At 40.4% G+C, this 17,534-nt stretch overlaps 1 protein-coding gene across 5 annotated transcripts in view; it reads right to left on the minus strand.

The window, feature by feature from the left end:
* The window catches only part of Cfap69 (cilia and flagella associated protein 69), a 74,509-nt gene that overhangs the window by 6,152 nt on the left and 50,823 nt on the right, over nucleotides 1–17,534 (minus strand). For all 5 annotated transcript variants that reach the window (XM_038315627.1, XM_038315626.1, XM_038315629.1 and 2 more), the window contains 5 exons: nucleotides 14,425–14,543; nucleotides 11,894–12,012; nucleotides 9,996–10,077; nucleotides 2,512–2,704; nucleotides 451–588 (listed from right to left, as the gene is read on the minus strand). In XM_038315627.1, the coding sequence (XP_038171555.1) occupies nucleotides 451–588; nucleotides 2,512–2,704; nucleotides 9,996–10,077; nucleotides 11,894–12,012; nucleotides 14,425–14,543 (651 nt within the window). The remainder of the gene's footprint in view (nucleotides 1–450; nucleotides 589–2,511; nucleotides 2,705–9,995; nucleotides 10,078–11,893; nucleotides 12,013–14,424; nucleotides 14,544–17,534) is intronic.

The raw sequence follows: 17,534 nt of genomic DNA on the forward strand, positions 1-17,534 counted from the left end.
ACACTGAAATATCTGAATTAACTGCTCATGGTCCTGCTACACACTGAAATTTAAGCCTAAATATCTGAATTAACTGCTCACGGTCCTGCCACACACTGAAATTTAAGCCTAAATATCTGAATTAACTGCTCATGGTCCTGCCACACACTGAAATTTAAGCCTAAATATCTGAATTAACTGCTCATGGTCCTGCTACACACTGAAATTGCTGGAAAGCAAAAAAGAGCTGCTCTTTGAACACATTCCAAAATTCTAACTTTAAAAAACATTATTATCTCATATATTCCTCTTAGGCACAGCTATGACCTGGACACTGAGGTCACGAGGCAGCATGCAGTTACTGCACAGAGGGAGTTATGTGTGTCACGTGTGTCAGTGGGCTCTGCAGCAAAAGCAAGCGCAAGGACCCTCTTCACACAGAAACTCCTGGGAATCAAAGGGGCTTCTTACCCAGTTTTTCCAACACAGCATAGATTTTTGCTCTGATGTTCTCAGCGACATCCATAACTGCGACAGATGGGCAGTTAGCAGGGAGGGGCATGACCTTCTGCTCTTCTTGAAAACTAGTAAATAGAGGCTTCTTTGTATCTAACCATTGGGCACCATGAAACATGGAAAGAAGAGACAAAAACTAAAGTCACTATTTGATATTTTCTCTATATAAAACAGATCAAAATATAAATATATATTTAAAATTTTAAACAAAAATATAGTGCTTTGGTCTTTTTTCCAAGTTCTAGGAATCCACCCCAGGTCTGGCAAGTAAGCACTGTATAGCCGAGCTCCCTGCTACACCGCCAGGCCACGGATACCATGAAAGCATAATCAGTGTACTTTCCCATTCTGTCATAAAACTTATGGCTTTCACTTTTCTTATTTATGTAATTTAAAAAAATTACACTTACTCTGGGCATAATGGCATATGCTTTTAATCCCAGAACCAGGGAGGCAGAAGCAGGGGAATCTGTGAGTCTGAGGTCAGCCTGGTCTGCATAGAGAGTCTCAGGACAGCAGAGGCTACATAAGGTGATCCTGTCTCAAAAGGAAAAAAACCCCACAATTATAGTTTTAATTTTTTAAAAAATTTATTTATGTGTGTAGGCCTGGGTGTGTAGGCTTCATGTATGGGAGTGCCAATGGAGGCCAGAAGAGGGTGCTGACTTTCAGAAACAAGGTACAGGCAGTTGTGAGTCATGTGACCCGACTGCTGGGGTTCAAGCTCAGATCCTCTGGATGAGAGCAAGTGCTCCTAACTGCTGAGCCCTCTCTCCAGCCCATAGCCATATCTTCTCTAAAGATAAAAATTTAATGTAAAAAAACTTGTCAATTTAAAATTATAGATGAGATGGTGTCATCAATAGTGGTACAACAATTTTGATTGGTGTCTATAAATTATGCCATAAAGAGAAAAGCTGACTGATGATGTTTTACTTCAAAACGTAGATAGCAAAAGGGAGACAGAGATCACTTGAAGTAGCTGCATTTTTAATAACAGATATTACTATGAGTTTAGCTAAAAAGACAATTTGAGTGTGAAAGGCTCAGAAGTCATAGCATGGTATTACAGACTCTACAAGTAGATTACACTCTGATTCCATCAACCTCAATAGAATGTGGCAGTTAAAACTGATGAACATCTGACATATTTTTACTAGATATCAATTTCTTTTGTGTAAGAAAAAACATAGAAACATCAGTATACAAAAGACTATAAATATTGTTGTCAAACACTTTATACATCAAATTTTATTGGTAAGTATAATATCATTGAACCAAGTTTTATAAAAGCAAGAAATCCAAATACTTATTTAGGGAGCATTATTAATTTCTGAGTTAAAGAATATAGTCAAACTGGGTGGTAGTGGTGCACAACTTTAATCCCAGCCCTCAGGAGGCAGAGTCAGGCAGATCTTTGTCAGTTCAAGGCCAGCCTTGAAACAAGAGCTAGTTTCAGGATAGGCTTCAAAGCTACAGAGAAACCCTGTCTCAAAAAACCAAAACACACACACACACACACACACACACACACACACACACACACACACACACGTTACTATTATTTGAATATGTATCAAATAAGATCATGTTTTAAAATATTCTATAAAAACGAACCAACTACTAGCTTACTTAATTTTCTTCTAATTATTCACAATTTGTCATTTTCTTAATGAGAGAGAAAGTAGGCTAGAGACAATCTATATTGCTGTTCTTCAGGCACTATCCTCTTTGCTGTCTGTTTGGCCTAGGATCTGAGGTTTTGTGGCTCTGACGGTGAACCTGCCTCCCCAGAGCCAAGGTTAGGCCTGGGTTGTTTTGTGGTCTGAGGTAGAACTTCAGTGACAGATCTGTCCCCTTAGGCCCAGTTATTCACAATTTATGACAGAAAGTCTTCAGGATCTTGTTGGAAAAACCCCATAAAATGGCACAAGTATCCCCTCATATTCCTATATTCTTTAAAACTCTAGGGATACACCTCTAAATGTTTCTACCAAAAATTATGAACACACTTACCAACAATCTTGCCATTTTTATCCCGTTTTACTCCCAGTTCCTTTTCTTCCTTCCTCCACAGTTTAATTAAGAGACTAGCAGCAGTAAGGTCTTTCTTCCCTCGCCAAGCATTGACGTGAGCAGAAGTTTTGGGATTGTCACAAAATTCAACCATTATTCCAAGGATCAGATTACAGAATTTTTTTTGGTTCAACTTTGCAAGGAAATAGAAAATGACAAAAAATGGCAATAAATACTAAGAATGACTGTCTTACTGAAAGGGATACTTGGATTATCAGCCAGTTCCTTCTGAGCTGTTCAGCGGTGACAATGTCATTCATGACCATTCTCAAATATTAAAACTTAAAATAATAAAGAGATTTAAAATAATTCTTAAATAGTCACAAACACACTTTATAGTAAAAATTTGGTGGAAATGGAGGTTTTCAAAAATGAAAGGATATATACATATATGTATGTGTATATATACACACTATATATACATATGTATACATACACACACACACACACACACACACATATATAAATATGATCAAGGTCATCGGTAACAGAGTAACAGATCACTTGTGAGTATAGGATCATTCCCATTTACATGCTTTACTGAGGGTTGAAAAGATTAATATACACTTTGTTATCAAGAGATTAATTGATATAACTGTGACAGTCACATATGAAAAACCTTAAATTGATGTGTAAATATGTGCTCTATCAGTAACTATAATAGAGTTTTTAAGAATTCAAGAAGATTTCTCCTATCATCAAGCACACATATTTTATGTAGAAAATCCCATCTAACCCTAACTTTGAAGGCTCAGATTTGTATGTTTAACTTGGACCTATAGCTAGTAAACCAGAAAAGTGCCAGCTGGGACTAAGACGTCTTAAAGAAGCAAAGCTTACAGCTCACAGGTGAGATGAAAGGGTCAGGGCATAATGGAGATAGAAAGGAGACAGAAAAGATGGGGAAGAGAAAGGAGTGATGAAGGGTGCAGAGGGAAGGTCTATAAAAAAGCTATAGGAGACCCTACTACTGTGTAAGACAATGAAACATGCTAAGAGGCTGGCTAGATGGCTCACTTACTGTGGAATAATGCTCATGTACACTGTAAAGATTTGTCACTTGTATTTGTCTAATAAAGCACTGATTGGCCAGTAGCCAGGCAGTAAGTATAGGTGGGGCAACCAGACTAAGATTTCTGGGAACAGGAAAGGCAGAGACACAGTCAACAGTCAGACACAGAGGAAGTAAGTTAAGAATGCTTGACTGAGAAAAGGTAGCAAGCCACATGGTTAAACATAGATAAGAATTATGGGTTAAGTTGTAAAAGGTAGCTAATAATAAGTCTGAGTAATAAGCCACAGTTTATAATTAATATAAGCCTCTGTATGTTTCTTTGGGACTGAATGGCTGAGGGACCAGGAGGGACAGAAACTTCTGTCTACAAGTGGTGCCCAAATGTTTAGCAAAAAATTCCATAAAAAGCCTGAGAAAGCTTAAAAAAGGGGGAGTCTAGACAGACAAGAAAAGAGTCAAGCACAGCTTATAGGTAACCATCTTTATTCTAATAGGCTCTGTTTGCTGGCAGGAGGTGGAGGCATGGATCCTTTAAGAAAGGATTCCTGACTTAGTATTAGCAGCAAAAACAACATGGCAGCTCTTTTAAGAGGCCCTGCCACCAAACACTTAAATGGTGTTTACGAGCAGCTGGCATCAGGCTTCTTAGTGGTGACATGGACCTAGAAACTCCACAGAGTCGTGGCAATAAATGTGGCTCCTGCCAGTACCTCCATCATGAAACTACACTTACAAAAAGCTAAGGAATAGGGTGCAGTCAGCCGCTAAAGCTGCAGCTTTAATCCTAGCCATATTGCTTAGCAGATTAAAGACTCATGTGGTCAGAAAAAGATATACAGTAAATAAAAATTCAGATGAGAAAAACCTTTAAATGGTTACAGGGTATTTAAAAATATATGTAGGCTTGGGAGAGAGAAGAAAAATAGAGAAAGTCCTTAAGAAAAAAAAAGAGTAGTTGGGTGTGGTAGCACACGCCTTTAATCCCAGCACTTGGGAGGCAGAGGCAGGCGGATCTCTGTGAGTTTGAGACTAGCCTGGTCTACAGAGTTGAGTTCCAGGACAGCCAAAGATATACAAAGAAACCCTGTCTCAAAAATCTAAAAATTAAAAAATAAAACAGTAAAAAAGTCACATAAAGATGGAAAAAACACAGAGAATCTGGATACTATATGTTATTGCTTGTCTTTGAATTGTTTGATGGCTGAGAAAGAGGTAATAGCTGCTAAAAGACATTTGATTACAAATGCTGCTGGATTAATCCAACCTATATATTTTGAAAATGCCTTGACTATGATGGAGGAGGGTCATCTGTCTATGTGTTACTTTCATTGGTTAATAAAAAACTGCCTTGGCCCTTTAATAGGACAGAAAATTAGGTAGGCGGAGTAGACAGAACAGAATTGTGGGAGAAAGAAAGCAGACACCAGTCAGGCAGATGCCTCAGGTAGACACCATAGCTCTCCTCTCTGAGCTGGACACAGGCTAAGATCCTTCCCGGTAAGACACCACCTCGTGGTGCTACACAAATTACTAAATATGGGTTAAAGCAAGATATAAGAATTAGCCAATAAGAGGCTGAAACTAATGGGCCAGGCAGTGTTTGAATGAATACAGTTTCCGTGTAATTATTTTGGGTAAAGCTAGCCGGGTGGCAGGAAGCAGCCCGCCACTCCCATCACTATATGACTTCAAAAATTTAAGTTAAGCCGGGTGGTGGTGGCGCACGCCTTTAATCCCAGCACTCAGGAGGCAGAGGCAGACGGATCTCTGTGAGTTCGAGGCCAGCCTGGTCTACAAGAGCTAGTTCCAGGACAGGCACCAAAGCTACAGAGAAACCCTGTCTTGAAAAATACCAAAAAAAAAAAAATTAAGTTAAAAGTTAGGATACTTTGGAGAAGAGGTTTTGATTTTGTTTCCATAGGAAACGAAAGGCCATGGATTCATTCTGGGTTAAGAAAAATAAAGTTTGATCAAGGAAAACTCCCTGAGAAATCTCCAATAGGAGCAGATGGCCCAGATGATCTAGCATCTGTATTACAGTTTCCTCTGAGTTCAACACCCAGAACAGCTTCAAGTCTGCTGGATGAGACAATCCAGTCTCAAAGAAAACTCCAGTCAGGACTTGACCATAGTCCTAAATTTTCTATGGGTCTTCATATGATTATCAGTGTTCCCAATCAGCAGGAAAACTATGCCCACATTCCCAAAAAATGGATTATGGATGTTTGTCTTTGTTTAGAGTGTTGGTTACAAATTATTAATGGATAATGGTCAGGAAAAAAAGATAAACAAAGGTGATTAGTTTCAAGGTTCTTGTTTTGAAAAAAAAATAGAAAATGACATGGGATAATGCTCTTATACACCAAAGATTTGACACTTGCATTCGTTTAATAAAATGCCGATTGACCAGTAGCCAGGCAGGAAGTATAGGTAGGGCAACCAGAGTAGAAGAATTCTGGGAAGAGGAAAGCTAGAGACGCATACATTAGCCAGATGCAGAGGAAGAAAGATGAGAATGCATTACTGAGAAAAGGTACCAAGCCACATTGCTAATCATAGATAAGAATTATGGGTTAATCTAAGTTGTAAGAGGTAGTTAATAAAAAGCCTGAGCAGAGGCCGGGCGGTGGTGGCGCACGCCTTTAATCCCAGCACTCGGGAGGCAGAGGCAGGTGGATCTCTATGAGTTCGAGACCAGCCTGGTCTACAAGAGCTAGCTCCAGGACAGGCTCTAAAGCTGCAGAGAAACCCTGTCTCGAAAAACAAAACAAAAAAAAAAGCCTGAGCAATAGGTCAAACAGTTTTTAATTACTATAAGCCTCTGTGTGTTTATTTGGGACTGAATGACTGCAGGACTGGGCAGAACAGAAACTTCCATCTACACTCAGTGGTTAAGAACAATTGTTCTTGCAGATGGCCCAGATTTGATTACCATCGTCTACATGGTAACTCACAGACATCCACAGCTCCAGCTTCAGGGGACCTAGTGCCCTCTTCAGAGCTCTGTAGGCACCAGGCGTGCACATGGTGCTCATACATACATGCAGGCAAAACACTCATATATATAAATCTACAAAAAAACCCTCTTAGAGCCATGTTTTTAAAGTGGAGGATGGAGATATCTGAATGGCTGGATGATGCTTCTCCTAGAAACTTCTGTTTACTAAACAGAGGACTAAGTGCCAGGTGAAGCACGAGTCATTGGCCAGTAAGGCCCCAGAGGTCCTCAAAACAATACAGACTCCTGAAAGTCTTTCTGGTTGCCAGCAGCACCAGATGATAAGATCCTATTGCTTAAGACCCTATACAGTTTTGGTTGCAAGATCTGCAGAGACCAAGCTAGAACTGAGCTGGAAGCCTCTGTCCTGCTGGGTAGCTTTCATAGTGCCGGAAGCCACCATGCTGGCTGCTGGGGAGAGGAAGCATCAGTGGTCTTACCCAGTTATGAACCCTATAAACTACAGTGCTAACCTTCAAGGCAAGCTGTGTCTGCCAGGGCAAAACTGGGATAATTTTTATGGAGTAACCAACAATGCTCAAATTGAATTTGAGGCATTCTCCACAGAAGGTACCTGGATGGTACATAGCAATCATGGCTAAGAAGATCATATGCCCGAGGGGTAACTTATCACTGTAGCATATATATACATATATATACATATATATATATATATATATATACACAGTATATACATACATATATATAGCTAATATAAATAGTATCTAACCATATCCTAAACATTGAAGTTTATATTCATAGGCAAACTCTTTCAATGTTAAATCAAGAATCTTTTCTTTGTAGTCAGCAGTGGTGAATACAGATATTCATAGCTGTTCAAAGTGCTAAGAACAAGTGATAGTTGTATGCTCATCTTTAAACTGGATATGTATATCATTTCCTTTGAGGCGTAGGGAACATCAAGGAAAAGGAAAGAGAGACATTAGAGGAAGTGGGACACAAGAAGAAGAGCAGCAAAATACTATCTTCAGAACATAACAGTCATTGCAAACATGACCTTAGAGTAGCTATGTTTGCCTGCACTGGACCTGCACCAAACAGCCTGTCAACAACCAATCAGAGATCAGAGATGTACCATGGGACCCCACCCTCAACTGCTGAACTACTGATTACTGATAGATTCTGGGAAGGACAGCCTTTTTCTTCCGTTGTGCACTCAATCTTGATTCTACCACACTTCACTGGATTCAGTTCCAAACCTGTGGCCATATAGATAGTCCTGATTAAAACCAAGGGGTCACAAAACAAAATAAGACACAACTATGGAAAGAGATTTGTGAGGAGGTGGGAAGAACGACAGGACAGAAAGGAGGCAAGAGAGGGTGAGGGGTGAGAGAAAAGAGGTTGTGAGACAATACATGCGAGGAATTGTCAAAGCACAAACCTGATAAGGAATCCCATCTGCAACAACAGGTTCCACAGAGTAAATTCTCTATGTAAAATATTCTTGTTGATGACTCCTCTGCCACAGAAAACGTACCTTTTGTTTGAATTGTAAATGCGGTCAGCTTCTGTGATAGATATTCTTGTCAACCTGACTACATCTGGAATTAACTAAAACCAAATGACTGGACACACCCGGAAGGAATTCTTTTGGAACTAAATATCTGAGGTGGGAAGATCCAAGTCTAGTCTGGTTCTTTGAGGTAGGAAGACAAACTTTTTAATCCAGATCTTCTGAAGTGTCAAGATGCCTCTTTAATCTGAGCCACATCTTCTGCTGAGAGCCCATATAAGGGACATGGAAGAAGGAAGCCTGTTCACTTGTCTGCTTACTCATGCTAGAAAGTTCATTCCTTCACAGGCGTTAGAGCCTCCTTCCTCGGGATTCGGTGTACACTGAAGACCAGCCGGGACATCTGGCCTTGGGAACTGAGTAACTACTGACTCTTGGACTTCCCATTGGTAAAGTGGCAACCATTGTTGGATTAGCTGGACCACAGCCTGTAAATCACTCTACTAAATCTTTCTATGTAGATAATAGATTCAGTCTATAAGTTCTCTTCCTCTAAAGAAGCCTGACTAACACAGATTTTCTTTATGATAGATAGTATCACCTGCAATGGGTTTTGTTATAAGAAACTGTGATACACAGTAAGTGTTCCATACTATCTAACCCTTCTCAGCAGTATTACTGCACACTGAATAAATATTTTTGCAGAATTGTATTAAAACAGAACCTTAAATGAAATGAAAATTTTGTGGGGTTTTTTGTTTGTTTGATTTTGATTTTAATTCCTGTACTTCACTTTCAGGAGAAAGACACAAATGTCAGTGATTGAAGTTGGTCACAGCATTTGAACAGTTACCAACTAAGTCCATACTAAGCACAATTTAGTAACACAATCATTGCCATCATGTATCTAGGTCAATGTGTTTATATTCACATAAGCGTAGCATATTCCTGTGCAGACTCACTGAGTACTTTTACACACATGGATTATGACACTCATTCAGCCCTCTTAATACCAGGATGAGACAGCTACTGTGACTCTGTTTTTATAGATGAAAACATTATGAATGGAGTAATTTACAAATTCTCTTTCAAGGACATGATGGGACACATACAATTTTGGTATGCTTGTCAGATCAAAGTAGAATAATTATTCTGTTAATAAGAAGTATGGTACTTATCCTGACATGTCTGTGACTCTCCATGAGGCTTTGAGACTAAGTCATGACTTTCTTCCCTATAAAACTGACTACTCACCTAGTCTAAATAACCAGAACTGAGGGCTGTGTTCTCCACAGCTGCCAGCTGGTGACTCCGAGCTCATTCCATTCACACCACAGGCCCTCATATTACCTCTGAGCTGCAGACAGTTCCTCAAAAGGGTCATCTTTTTCCAGTCCAAGTGTAACTTTAATATTGGGAGGAAGCTAGGAGTTACTGATTGGGTGACAGAAGTTTGATGCAGGACACAGGGAGGTTTGTCATAAACTGTTCTCGGAAGATTGACAGAGTAGTAGGGAAAACTTTGCAAACACTGACCTCCACAAACTGATTCCTTACTTGGAGGAAAGTTCAGATCCTCACTATGTAGTGTTTCTAGTATGATCCCCAGGAGGGATTTTATTTAAAAGAATGTATCTGGCTGGGCATGTTGGCACATGCCTTTAATCCCAGCACTCAGGATGTGTAGATAGGAGGATCTCTGTGAGTTCAAGGCCATCCTGATCTACACAATGAGTTCCTGGACAGCTTGGACTATATACATAAAGAGACCCTATATCAAAAGAAAAAAAGCCCAAACAAACAGAAACCTTCAATTGCTGCACATGACTTGGGGGACATCTATTCACAAAACCCTGTTTTCTGGGACTTCGTCTGGAAAAGGTTAGCACAGACATATTTATCTTTTGTGTTAAAGTGCTGTGGAAACTACTTACTGCCAATATATCCAAAAGGAGAAAAATTCCTTCCTTTTCAAGAAAATAATCTTCAGAAGCATAGCATCCCAAAATGCAGCACCTTCAATGAGAAGAAGCCAGTCATTCCACAAACGTGTCATTAGATTTAACCTGTAGCACCGCAAGCAAGGCTTTCACTTTACTCCTTTAAACCAAGTAGCCAGTTTGTCTTTACTTTAAAGTGTAGTTTAATTGTGGCAATTTTTCCCAAGAACTTGTGTGTGTGTGTGTGTGTGTGTGCGCGTGTGCACACGTGCGTGCATGTAGGCTGGATATTGGCGTCAGGTGCCCTGGAGCTGCAGTTACAGGCAGGTAGGAGCCACCCGATCTTGGAGCTAGGAAACAACTTGGGTCCTCTGGAAGAGCAACACGCACTTTTAACTCCAGCCCTAACTTCAACTACTTAAAAAAACTAATACCAGCTGGGCAGTGGTGGTGTACACCTTTAATCCCAGCACTTGGGAATCAGAGGCAGGCGGATCTCTGCGTGTTCTAGGTCAGCCTGGTCTGGAGAAGCTATTTCCAGAAGAGCTGGGGCTGTTACACAGAGAAACCCTGTCTCTACACTTCCTCCCACCCCCGCCAAGATAAACTGATATCAATGAATTCCCTATAATTTTCTTTGTTTCATGGGCGAGTTTCCTTTCCTTTCACGACACTTATGATTCTTAAAGACCTCTAGTTGTGGGAATGATGGTTTTTCACGTTCACCTGTCTATCAGCTCTTTCTTTCATGGTCTTGTGCAGCTGGACCATTGCCTGACCATTCTTGATGGCATTCACCTTGCAGGTGACCTTTGCTAAAGTGTCTACTATTCCAGTCCATGTAGGTGGCATGAAGCGTGGCCTGGGTCACTCCACGGCTGCTTTCACTCTTCTCCTCAGACCTGAGCTGTCACTAATAATAGGGACGAGGCTCGCCATTAGCAACAGACTTCTGTTTCTTCCAAGCACTAAAGACAGCTTCTTCTGTCCCTTGGTTAAATATGGCTCCCTTTTGAAAACAAGAGACCAGGTTGGCTTGAGCAAGTCTGTGGGTTATACTGATTACAGTATCTGAGGTGAGAAGACCATCCACTGTGGGGGGCACCATTCTCTGGGCTATCTAAGAGCGGAAGAAACAGGCTGAGCACAAGCATGCATGCATTTCTTCTCTCTCTGCTCTTAACTGTGGATGGAAAGAGACTGGCTGTCCCAAATTCCTGATACCTTGACCGTTCCTGCAGTGATGGGCTTGAACCTGGAGTCAGGGACCAAACACACCCTTTCTCCCTTGCTTCTGATTAGGGTGTTTTGTCATAGCAGTTAGAGAAGAAGCAAAGTCAGATGTTTACTCAGCTTACAACTTTTCAACCTTTATAACTGAGTCAATTCCTATAATAAATATTCCTTTCTGTATAACATATCAATTCTATTAATCTGGAGAACTCTGGCAACATTAATATATCTAAGTTATCAACAAAAGCTAAGGAGAACAAAGAACAAGGAAAAGTAGTTGTTGCACCAAATGTCCAGGTATATTTAAAAGCTGTAATTATTAAAACAACAAACTCACAAAACGGTTAGAAGAATGTCAGGGGAACAGCAGAGTGCCTGAAGGAGCCAAAGCAGAAGGAGCACCTGCATACGTAAAGCAGATCCTTCCCTAGATCACACCAAAGTGGACTGAGATTAAATCACAATAAGCAATCAAGTTTGGAAACAAGTGGCTTTTCTACTTGAGTGATGGCTTCGTTACTTCTCAAACTCATGTTTAGGTCATCTGCACAGAGAAGGCACCAACTTATCCCTCCAGTGTGATTCTGAGCGGAGAAAGTTCACAGCTGTAAATTTAATTTTTGTATGCAGGGTGTTCAGCTGGTCACAATCATACTCACCAAATGCTGTCTAAAGTACTGAAGAGAAGGACATTGTAGCCTAAACCACTCTGCAACTTCTTGGGGTCTGTTTTCATTACATGAAGAATTATGTCAACTCCTTCAGTTCCAAACATTTCCTGTTGAAGAGAGTTGTTTATATCATTTCTTGGAATAAATATATAATTGTTCTTTTCTCTACCTCACCCTATCTCTTAAGTGTTTTGTTTGTTTTGTTTTTCCTACCAGAAAAATCATGCTAGCAATGGGGCAATGGATTGTTTTTTTTTTTTTTCCCAAGCTAGGCTTACTAGTTTCTAAACTAGGAATTTTAATACAATTAAGCACTGCACTCATTTGGAGCTTGAGGGATGACTCTGCAGTTGAGAGCACTATGGGTTTGAGTCCCAGAACATGGAGCGGACAATCATCCATAACTCCAGTTCCAGGGAACTGGAAGCTTTTCTGTCATCTGAGGGTACCAACACATACAGGGAGACAGAACACCCATAAACATAAAATAAGCAAGCAAATCTAAAAAGTAGGTTTTTAAATAAAATTTGTACTCATTCATTTCTAGTTCTTCATCATAATGCCAACCACTTTAGGAGGCTATCAAACAAGGTGCTAAGTTAATGTCTTAACAATTTTTTCTCTGTGTCTGAATAATGTAAACCATATAAAACTTGCCTATGACTTCCTCTACATTAGACTGAATGCAATCTGGAGTCATGCCAAACGAATAACAGCCATTTGTGTGTATCATGAAGATGTTATAAAGTTCTCAGAAAAGGGATAAATAGATAAATGGCTATGGAGCCATCAGTGATTTACATGAGATCACTACCACTCAGTCTTTTACCTTACTGTTCGTGTCTCGCACTGCCATACTGCTCTGTGCTAGTTCCCATTTAGATCAAAATTACGTTTCTAGACAAGCAGGCACAGGACAGAGAAGAATAGTACATTACAGGTCAAGACTTGGAACTAAACCATTGCTTTTCTTCCTATTACCTCTCCTTAAACATCTATCTAGGGTGCTAGAGAGACAGCTCAACAATTAGGAGCACGAGTTCTCTTTCAGACCCAGATTACAAGACAGTTTACCAACACCCACAGCTGCTGTGGAAGAATGCTCTTGTACAGTGGAAAGATTTGTCATTCATATTGGTTTAATAAAGTGCTGATTGGCCAGTAGTCAGGCAGGAAGTATAGTGAGGCAACCAGACTAAGAGAATTCTGGGAAGAGGAAAGGCAGAGAGCAGTCACCACTCAGATACAGAAGAAGCAAGATGATGATGCCTTACTGAGAAAAGGTATCAAACAACATGGCTAAACATAGATAAAAATTATAGACTAATTTATGTTTAAGAGTTAGTTAATAATAAGCCTGAGTTAATGGGCTAAGCAGGTATGGAACCTGGCAGGACAAAAACTTTTATCTACATATAACTCCAGTTCCAGGGGATCCAATGCCCTCTCCTGGCATTGAATACCAGGCATGCATATGGTGAACAGGTATACCAGTGAACAAAACACTCATATACATAAAGTATGTAAATATAAAAAAATTAAAAATCTATCCAAATCTTTCTAATTTTTGTTTTTCCAATTCTATCTCCTCCTGTCTAAATTATCAATTTATGACACTTAATAGTTTTCTACAGAGCTAATAAATATCAAAGGGAATTAAACTCTTGTTTGGAAATTCTAGTTTTAGACATAAATACATTTCATACTTCAAGTGACATTTCTGACAGTACAGCCCAGGATGGAAAGCTATTTGGCTACTTTAGGTCTTGTAATTCTACTCCTAGAAATGGAAGCATTACATCCCCCAAAAGACTAGGTCAAGAATGTTCACTGTAGCTTTAGCTTTAACCCATGCAAACAGAAACAGTCGAAGTGCCTATCAATAAGGTAAATAATGTACAGATGCTGACAGTTCATAGAATACTACTGAGTGATAAAAAGGAATGATACATGCAACAATATGAATATATTTCAGGAATATCTAATTCTGTCTGGATAATAGAAACACACCCAGAAGAGCAAATACTGTCTGACTTTACTCACATAAAGGACTGGCAAAACTAATCTGCAGGTAAGTAGGCATGTGGCTGCAAAGCACACGAGTAAATGTGAGACCTGTATGAGGTTGTGTGGAGAGATGTACACTACATGTTCCAATTTGAGTATTGGTAGATATGTTATATACGTTCACCAAACCTATTGAAATATATATTCAAGCTCTGTGCATTTTACTGTATGCAATTACCCTTTAATTATAGCAAGTATTAAAATGTAGTTAGGTTTTTAAATTTTATTTATTTACGTATTATGTATGTATGTATGTATGTATGTGGGCAGTCATGTGTCATGACAATTCTCTCCTCTGTCATGTGGATTCCAGAACCAAGACTCAGTTGTCAAGCTTAGCAGCAGTGTGTTTAACTGCTGAGCCATCCCGACAGCCCATATTCTACAAGATTAGGAAAAAGGAAAACCATTTATGGATAGCCATCAGGTGCAGGCTCTCAGGGATGACACACCTTCCTTTGAATGTAATGCTCGCAGAGCCCCGACAGGATGAGCAATGCGTCAGACTGGATCTCCAAAGTGATGGCCTCTTCCTTTTCATCATGTTTGCTTGCCATATTTTTAAAGATTCCTGGCATGAGAAAAATTGAAAAGTCTAATTATTAGGTGTACTTTTGTTATTTCCTGATAGGAAACCCCCTTTAAGAAGAATCTTCAGCTAGAGAAAGTATTTTATTACAGAGGGAGCTGTTTTCATTGCACAGTAATCTAGAAGCTGTGAACAGAGGGTGCTAATGGATTTCTTAAGCACTTGGGCCACCTGGCTTACAAAGAATTTCTACACACATACATACAGAGCCCCAGGATATAGAATATCTCAATACCTATGGCACTCTCGGTAGCAATAGCAGTGTTACACATGTAGAAATGTCAGTACAGAATTAATGGACTGTCACTAAATGATGACCTAACAACTTCTTATTTTGACCAGAAAATTTTGTTTAAAAACATGTAGTTTCAAGCAACACCCTGCCCCCTGCCATACAGCCAGGGCAGGCGGGACTCAACCAAATGCAGATGGGGGTTTCCAGCCCTGGCCTGCAAGTGAACTCTAGCAACAGGGCTATGAAGTGGCCCACCCCAGCATCCATCCCATCTGCGGTCTGCGGGTCCTACACACCCAAAGCTGCAGGAACCCTAAAACAAAGGGCAACCACAGGACGTCCAAGAGGAGATGCAGTGAGGGCTCAGCATCTAGAGTGCAGCAGGAACCAGAGGCCTTGGACCAGGCCAATGACTCTCTGCAACGAACACTCGCAAGTAAAGATACGTGGACAAAATGGTGCACTGAGCGACTCGAGTGCCACACTGCAGCTTCCATGATGAGATTTGTTCCTTTGTTGTTCTTTTCTTTTCTCTCTCTATTATATTGGGTGTGGTTACAAGGGCACAGAGTGGATGCAAAGGGACAGGGAAATAAATGGACAGAGATGCATATTTGAAAGACACAAAGGATAAATAAAGAGAAGGTTAAAGAACATGTAATTTCATGAAGTAAGGATAAATACTTCCGCAAATTTGTTATCAAAATGTCTAACTATAGCTGGGCAGTGGGGATGTACACCCTTAATCCCAGGACTCTGGAGGCAGAGGCAGACAGATCTCTGTGATTTTGAGGTCAGCTTGGTCTACAGAATGAGTTCCAAGATGGCCAGGGTTACACAGAGAAACCCTATCTCAAAAACAAAACAAACAAAACGCTAACTGTAGGTAGCCCTATCGCTCCTGTTCTCTGTAGTTAACTGGTAACAGATTTCGGAGCGCTCTCTAAGCGTGTGGTTGCACAAGCCTGCTAACTTGTGTTTGGTCCAGGAGAAAGGAGAGAAGTGATCCACAAAGAGTCCTCTGACCTCCACATGGATCGTGGCACGCACACACACACACACATTCATACACACACACTCACACACACACTCACATACACACACACTCAACACACACACTCACACACATACACTCACACACATACACTCACACACACACACTCACACACACTCACACACACACTCACACACATACACTCACACACATACACTCACACACACACTCACACACATACACTCACACACATACACTCACACACACACACATACACACACACACACTCAACACACACACTCACACACATACACTCACACACATACACTCACACACACACACTCACACACATACACACACACACATACACTCACACACACACTCACACACACCATGTATACATGCATATACATAAAATTTATATTAAAATTAAAAAGCCCACAGCACTGCACATACAGACTCACCAAACAGAACACTATCCCCATGAAGGATGGAATTCAAACTCTGCTATTTACCACTCAAAGTTTTTTCAGCTTGTTTACCGCTTAGGCGATCAACTCTCATCACATCGTCTGTGTAACACTCGGGCCCGTTCCCGCCTCTTGAGCACATTATCCTGCTTATGTCGACACTGCACCTCTGCTCGTGACGCCTCACCGCCTTGCTCTCGAGAACAATCTTTTTTTCCTTCTTGAAGCTACCCACTGAAGCTCCAACCGAGACTGCCCGAGTTGGAAAATAACTAAGACTCTCTAGCTTTACGGTGTCTGCCGCTCATAGGCGCCCAGACGAGGAAGCGCGATAAGACAGGCTATTTTCTTTGGGTCTCATCAGGGCAAGGTTTCCAGCATTCTGACCGATACAGCTTTTACTCTCTCTAAAGAAAAAGTGTATCTACACAGACACTGTATTTGTAGTGTGCTTTCTATATTTTTGAGAATGGAACTTCTATAAAGCCCTGCTAGGCTAAAAAGGTCAAGGTTCCTGCATCTAGAAATTCTATAACAAAAATCAGCTTTGAATGAAAGGAAAAATGTCCTGGGAGAACTCATGCTGATTACTAGGCTTCCCCCAACACATTTCCTCAGTTCAGTCAGGATTATGATTTCTCTCTGGATATACGATTGCATTTCCAGCCACAATGGGGCATTTGGATTCAATTTTGTGCAATGGATTGCACGGAGTTGTGATTAAAATGTACTTCCATGCTGAGTCAGCTTAAGCTAGTCTAGAATAAAGGTAAATGTTTTCACATAACTCCGCTTTCAATTTATTGATTTTTAAATTGGGCATGGTTTACGTCCAGTAAGAGATTAAATGTAAGGTCAGGCTTGTCTACACAGCGAGGCCCCCTCCCTTCTCTCTATCTATACATATCGATAGATAGATTAGATAAATATTTGGTTTTTCTTGTGAGTATTGTAATTGGAGGGCACTATTCCTCTTCTAATGATGAATGAAAATATTTTTAGTAAGTAAAGGATTCTTTTTTTAAAGCATATTGCAATTAGCTGACATCTGTTAGGGTTTGAATGTCCCTCAGAGGCCCATGTGTGGGAAGTGGTGTAAGGTTTAGGTGCTAGGGTCTACTGGAAGAGAGGATGACGGAAACCTGGTCCCTTCCGGTTTCTCTTTCACTTCCAAGCCGCTAAGACACAATGCTTTATTACCACGGATGGAAACCTGTGAAACTGTAAACCAAAGGGTTCCTCCCAGGCACCTGTCACTGTGACAGACAGGTAAC

The sequence above is a fragment of the Arvicola amphibius genome, chromosome 18 (genome assembly GCF_903992535.2).
Source record: "Arvicola amphibius chromosome 18, mArvAmp1.2, whole genome shotgun sequence".
Taxonomy (NCBI): Eukaryota; Metazoa; Chordata; class Mammalia; order Rodentia; family Cricetidae; genus Arvicola; species Arvicola amphibius.